The sequence below is a fragment of the Protobothrops mucrosquamatus genome, unplaced genomic scaffold (assembly GCF_001527695.2).
Source record: "Protobothrops mucrosquamatus isolate PMUCROS unplaced genomic scaffold, P.Mucros_1.0 scaffold_203, whole genome shotgun sequence".
NCBI lineage: Eukaryota > Metazoa > Chordata > Lepidosauria > Squamata > Viperidae > Protobothrops > Protobothrops mucrosquamatus.
Window position 1 is genome coordinate 126465 of NW_015386279.1, and position 7250 is coordinate 133714.

The window sequence follows — 7250 nt, forward strand, 5'->3', positions numbered from 1 at the left end:
TATGCTTCATTACAGTACACTAAAGCACACCTCTACAGTACATGATGATGATGAACTTCGGATTTAATCTCCAACACCTTGAGTTAAAAGAATCAGGTCACAGCTAATAAGATTGCTTTTTCTGCCAAAGAACCTGGGAAGCCACTGGCTGTAAGGGGGGACAATGCCAGTTTACATGGACAAATGGAGGCTGCAATTTGGTGTGATCAAGTGATCTATGCACAAGCAAGCTGCAGTGCAGAGGGGAATAAGCCGGACATTGTTGCATTTTCTTCAAGACTGCTGCTCTAATTGCATTACTGTCTGATAGCAGATACTGGATTCGTGGGAAGAGAAAGAGGACAGTCGCACAACAGAACAGATGACTTCTAGCAGTGGCCCATGAAACAGTTGGCTAAGTGACATTGCCAGCCACTGCTTTTAGCCTATTGTAGACCATGGGAAATTCCCATTTATGTTTATCTGCTAGGAAATAGCAGCAGAAACAGTTGAATCGGCATCCTGGAAGTCATGCTGGAGAGTTGCTTCTGGGACAGGTGCTCGTATCAGCAGCATAGTCTACCCAAGAAGCAATTGCTGCTGCTTTTGAGTCTACTCGCCATCAGAACTAAATGTAATGGCAGGGTTTCTTCTCTCCCCAGCACCTCAGTGAGTTAAAACGCACCAAAAATAATCAAAGCCATTACAAAATTATTTTTTGCAAGATTGTATTAAGTGTCTGGACATCAGTACTTCAGAAATACAGTTATTTTAGATTGTATATCTAAGCTGTTTATTAAGCTCGAAGCATCAGCACCTTGTTATTTGACTTTTTCATATTGGAATGCCAAGTTGTAGTGTCCAGCTTTTTTTCTACTAAGTGAAGTCGTGCTGTGGTCTCTGTCAGCATGTCCATAAGCAGCTCAAGCTGTAGCTTCAAGTAATTGTTCTCTTCCAGTAAGGACTTGTTTGCTTTCTTCAGGGCTTTGTTGGGTGATTCCTTATCTGGAGAGGGGAATAACTGTAATAAGGGCATCTGTTGGGGGACACCCTCAGTTTGCCACTCACCACTGTGGAAGACAAATTTTGTTTTGTTCAGCTGAGCGCATGGATGGCCATAGTCCATTCCAAGTTCAGCTTGTCGGGTTTTGTAGTCCAATAAATAAAAGGTGGATAATGAAGTTGCTTGGCGAAGTGTTGGCCTTCTTGGATAGAATCTACGAGAAAAATGATCAGCCCAGTAATCGCGCACATCCTGTAGAATGTTAGAAATGGTTTCCATGACAAGGAAAATTAGAGATGCAGGATACCAGTAAGAAACCTAGAGAAGAAAGTTCTGTAATAGAAAGCCAATATGTCCAATGTTAAAGAGAGGACTGGGATATTATATAGCTTAGTTAGATCAGAAATGAAGTCGGCTAGACATATAACTACATAATTTCTTTATTTAAAATGCTGCTTACCATTTCCCAACGTGGTTTATAAATTTGGAAACAATATATAACACAGTGTTATATTTTTAAAAGTCAACCAGATTCATAAATCAAACCATCTATCTTTAAAAGCCCAGGTAAAAAGAAAAAAATACATGCTGAAATCAGGGACCGTATAAAAAGGAAATATATCATCTAAAAAGAAGTCAAAAAGGAATATATATCTTCTTAAAGCTATACTGTAGATGCTAAGCAAGAATTCCTAAAATGTGACCTTCCTAATGATATTAAATTGCATCTCCCAACACCCTTCATTATTGGCCAGATCTGCTGGAAGATGTGATTTAACTGTGCTATTGATGGAGAAGATTCTGATTAGATAGCCAGTATGCCAGTATGCTTAACTTATATTCTCCCAGAACTACTCTATTAAAAATAAGAAATGTCTATTCCTATTTACTTACTTACCTACTTTATTTATTTATTTATTATTTTTATTTATTAAGTTTATTGGCCCTATCCCAATTTTTTTAATTAAATGCATAAACAACTATCTAAAGACTCTAAATCAGGGGTGTCAAACTGCCGGCCCGCCCCATACATCACGACACGTCACGTGATGTTGCGAGTTTGACACCCCTGCTCTAAATGGAATACAAGACTTAGCCTCAAGTCAGTGATTCCCAGAACGAGAATGACTATTAAAATCTGTGGACCATACCTTTTCTCCTGTATCTGTTATTTCTTCTATCAGTGTTACCGTGATTTCTCATATTAAAAAGTGTTTTTCAGTAACTGAAAATTTCCTTGTCATACTATTAATATCCTTTTCTTTTCCTTGTCCAAGCTCTATTTGAGTGTAATAGCAGCATGACAATAATCTAAATATAATTCTACCATAATTGTTTCAGCAAAACATAGGATATTGAAACATGAATAAGAGTAGACCTATAACAGGTGTACCTTTGGTGTCCTTCAGATCTGTTGAACTATAGCCTAAGACAGGTCATGATGATGGAAATTCTGGAAGTTATAGTCCACTTCTGCATCAGGGTAGAGAAAGTTGTCCTGGTTTCTAAATGAGAAAAACAAAAATGAGTTTGACCTGGATGCGTAGCCATTAGCCTCAATATTCCAGAAACCTGGTGGTTTCCTTGATTCTTCTCTTCTTTCCCTTTCTCCAGTATTTTAAGTCATAACATTAACTCTTGGTCGGTCTTGTTGATCCTTGGCACAAGGAGAAGAATAGATAATCTTTCTCAAAAGAGTTGCCTCACAGGGAACTTTGATATGATCTATCGCAATGCTATCACAATGAATAGTAATATAGTTAGATGGGCCCTCCCTTCCCCCGTATGGCTTTCTGGAAAGAAGAGGACTGCACTTTTCTGGATATAATCAGTTACACTGGTTATTAATACAGAGCCACTGTAGCAGTCTAATATGTAGTCCCAGGCTGTTGTTGAGGTAAAATGTTGATAGTAAAATGTTCTTACTATTCTCAGAAAGCTATGCTCACCGTATTTTGTTGTGGATGTTCAAATTCTTGTTTCAGCTAAAACCTCAGGCATGAACAGGTTTGGCAGTAGAGATAAACTATTCCTTTTGAGTGTATTCACATACGTATTTACACTCTCACTGAAATTATGCCTCACATCATATTGTTAGCTTACCTAATGTTACCATGTGACTTGCAGTGTCTCACAATTGCTGTTTCTGTTTTATCCAATCATGTTTTTGCATGCAATAAATACTTAAATGAACATGGTTTTGTTTATGACTGTCAAATGACAGTTCAGTGTTTAGCTGGTTATATTAATTGGTATTAATTAATGGAGTTAGTATTGCGCTATTGATAATGTATCTCTTAGATGGGATAATATTAAGGTAATGAGCCAAAATGTTATTCTAAGGTTCAGTTGCTCTATTATCAGAATTAATGAGGGCTATCTTTAACAAGTTTCATGCATCAAGTGCACATACCAAATGGCCTATAGAAATTAACAAATGACATGTTTATAAGTTATATAGTTTTACCTGCTATTACAGCTTCTTCCCAAATAAACTACTTTTATTGAGATTTTTGAAGTCATTGATATAAACTGTACTCATGTATGTTTTACTGAACCTCAATGTACTATATTAATACAATTTCCTGGTTTCACACAGCACATTGAGCAAAATTAAACAATACATTTTAAACAAGTATATTGGATGAGCCAAGGCTTACAGCAGTAACTTTTATACAGGTACCACTGATCAAAATATATTTTCTTTATTATTATATATGCTAATTATACTAATAAACATGAACATTTTTTTAAAAAGGTAGAAAAACACTAGCAATAGGTTATTATGGCCAATTTGTTTACCGTAATTATAAATTATGGCTAATTTGGTTGTGGTTAAATTTGGGTATAAATCCAGCTAATTATGATGTATGTAATCAAGATATATTAAACTATGGTATATTGTATTAGGTAAACCCAACAAGGTATAACAAGGATTTCCAGTTCTAGGTCAAAACCGTAAGAATTATAGCTGATTATATTGTGTAATTGTCATTACTGGGAGTTGAACATAAGTTTTGGGAAATCGGATACTGTTTTTCTACTTGCCTCTACATTTGATATGAGAAAAAGAAACCAAAGGATGATGCAAAAATTCTCACTGGAGATTTGAGCTTAATCGTAGGATATAAAGACACTTCTTCTTCTTGTGCCATATCCGTTATCGGACGTTGGCGATCATGTTGGCGATCCTGTTTTTATCAGCAGCCGCACTAAAAAGTGCTGCTGAGTTTTGTCCAAACCAGTCCCTTAGATTTTGAAGCCATGAAGCCATATAAAGACACAGTTGTATTTTTCTTTATTGCATTGTTTACTATATTTTTGATTTAATAAAGTTCAAGGCAGACAGACAGGAAGACTGTAGAAGCCAGAAGAAATAACTAGCAATTTGTGAAAACACTGGAAACAAATTCCTACTGTGTCTAATCATACTTGGCTAAATAAAGTATTCAATTTATACTAATTATTCCTCATCAGTAAGAAGAAATGTTTTACAAAATTTGAAAAGCTGAAAACAACATAGGATCTTCAGTACCAGATTAAGAACATGCCTTGTCAAATATTTAGGTAGTCTACTCCAACAGGTGTGGCAATATTGTCAGGAAGTCAATCAATTTATTTGCCAACATCAAAGCAAAAAAAGGTATTGTATGTTACATCTCCATCACTGGAGATTTTTAAGAAGAGACTGGACAGCCATTTGTCTAACATCGTATAGAATCTCCTGCTTGAGCAGTGGGTTGAACTAGAAAATCTCCAAGTCCCTTCCAACTCTGTTATTCTGTTTATAGGGGTATCAAACTGCCGGCCGGGGCCAGACACATCATTCGGAAGCCGCACCCACCCCATTGCCGGCAATGGCAAAACTGTCCTGATACATCTCGCGACGTCACTTGACATCGCAAGAGAATACATATTTTCAGACATGGAGTATAAGTTCTGAGAACTCTATACAGGTGATTTTACCTCATTGCATATGACTTAAAATTTATTTGGAGCACAATTATTGTATATAATAAAACAACATACTAACAAATTGTTGTGAAGCTTCCAGCAGGCTTAGAAAGCTAATCTAGATAACTGCGGGCTCAGTTCCTGCCTAACAAGAAACATAGCAAGGTCCGTTTGATTATATTTCCTTTAAAGTGACAGACCAGATAGCCACCTACTACTGTAGCAGGATCTCCTGTCCCGCCCCATTTCCTAGGCTCTCAGATTCCTATTCATCTTCCTGAACTTAAGGTGATATACATAATTTCTTTTCTCAATTCTTCAGGACTGCTCAGAAATGTGGCTTCTCTCATCCAAGGAAAAGACCAAATTTTCCTATTGCCCTGTTGGCCAGCTATACAGCTCTTCCTTCCTCCCCTTTTTTCCTTCACTGAATTCCCAAAAAGCCACCATAGTTCATGGGAACATTCAGAGTAGTGCAAAATGCAGTGGAAGGTAATAATGTACCATTTTAAACAATTCTAAACTCTGAGATATTAAACATAGTTATTAATAACAAAGATTCCTGTTAGAATGTATGTTCTGGATCGAGATCAATGTAATTGTTGGTTTCGTTTTAGGATATGCATGAATCTAGCCCTTCCAGTTTGTAAAGCCATAGTGAATGCTTAGGGCAATGTCTCAACCCATTTTGGACAGCAAGTGAAAGTTTTTCCCTTCTCAATGGCTGTTCTTGCTTCAGAAAAAAAATTAGTGGAAGAAGCAATTTTTGGAGGAAACCAGAATGCAAAAGGCATCAATCCATACCCCTTTGCTGCCGCTTTGCTTTAAATCACATAGAGAAGAAGGCGTTGGTTATACAGTTTAAATAATGTGTAACAAAGTGAAGAAATCTCTAGAAATTTCTGAAATATAACTCAGAGCAACCAGTGGTGAAAGATAGTGGGAACTATAATTCCAGTAACATCTACAAGGCCACGTGTTTGTTCTCTCCCCTAACATGTAGCATGCACATTATATTTGCTTGGTCCTGCTTTGAATTCTAACAAACGTCATAACACTGACAAAGCTGATTGTCTCTTAGTCTCCTGAAAATGATCAAAATCTGTTACTATGTCATAAAAAAGCATAAGAGACGGAAAGGACACTAGAGATTTACATAAGTTGCTCGCAACCTTCAGTACTGCGTTTTCATTCATTCTAATTCAGCAATCTTCTCTACAGAAAGAAACCCTCTGGTAATTTATTCCCCTAATTCACACTGTTTCACATATATCTTAATGCACATTTTAAAAACAATATATGTGCAGTTCAAACATTGCCCCAGAGCTATTTCTTGGCCCCGCAAAGAACTGCACACTCTTCTATATACTCATTTTACTTCCTTTACTTCCTATATACTCATTTTACTTCCTTTACTGCACACTCTTCTATATACTCATTTTACTTCCTATATACTCATTTTACTTCTAGTCTCTGATCTTCCCATTTCTCCTCTTCTTTGGCCCTCACTGATCTGGATGTTTTTCTGATCCAAGTGAGTTTTATTTAGAGTTAGACCAATCTGACCTATTTCTGCAATTGGCCCCTTTTGTTATGGACTCAACTCTTATGGTAATCTATATAATACATATGCATCACAGAGAGCAGCTTCATGTAGATTCAGTTCCATTGCTGCTTTTGGTTTTCCTTGCAGCCTTTCTTCATGCACTTCGGCCAAAGTATTTGTCCACAACCTGAACTATATGTTGATTTTGGACGATTCAAAACTGAACATTCTGACTTGGGTTGTGCAAAAATTATAGCTGTAGAATCCAGGAGGTACCTGATTTAATACAGTGTAGCATTTGTTTGTTTGTTTGTTTGCTTGTTTTTATTTATTTATTTATTTATTTATTTATTTATTTATTTATCTATTTTCTATAGCTGCTCATCTCAGTCAATGACTCTGGGTAACAATTCAAAAAAATATATTACAATTAAAAAAATATTTTAAGTTCATAAAAACATAAACAAAACAAAATATTCTGGTAAACATGGCAAGCTTTCCTGAACCCAGAACTTCCTTCATTACCCAAAACGAACAGGCAGACATGCAGAACTGCAGTACAGAAATGACAATTATACTGAAACTTAAATATGTACAAAATAAGCACAGGGACTATTTGCAAATTCTGATGATGATTGCACAATCCTGAGTAGTTTATCTAGGCTTTCAAACAGAGAAGTGATCTAATTCAATTGCCATTTGTAAACTGCTAATTCTGAAATATATAATTAGGAATGTACTTGTGAAATAAAGATACACATTTTGCCT

At 36.2% G+C, this 7250-nt stretch overlaps 1 protein-coding gene across 1 annotated transcript; it reads right to left on the reverse strand.

Annotated features, from left to right (window-relative positions):
• Positions 1-775: 775 nt before the first annotated feature.
• On the reverse strand, positions 776-4137 carry CBY3 (chibby family member 3). The gene is made up of 2 exons (XM_029286152.1): positions 4084-4137; positions 776-1300 (listed from the first exon to the last, which is right to left on the reverse strand). Exons 1-2 carry the CDS (start codon positions 4135-4137, stop codon positions 776-778), a joined length of 579 nt encoding a protein of 192 aa, XP_029141985.1.
• Between the last annotated feature and the right edge of the window lie 3113 nt (positions 4138-7250).

What these genes read in the sequence shown, in the direction of transcription:
- CBY3 (XM_029286152.1), bottom strand. Translation starts at nt 4,137, where the DNA reads ATGGCACAAGAAGAAGAAGTGTCTTTATATCCTACGATTAAGCTCAAA. An exon ending in CGATTAAGCTCAAATCTCCA is followed by an intron (nt 1,301 to 4,083) that starts GTGAGAATTTTT and finishes TTTCTTCTCTAG; the next exon opens with GTTTCTTACTGGTATCCTGC.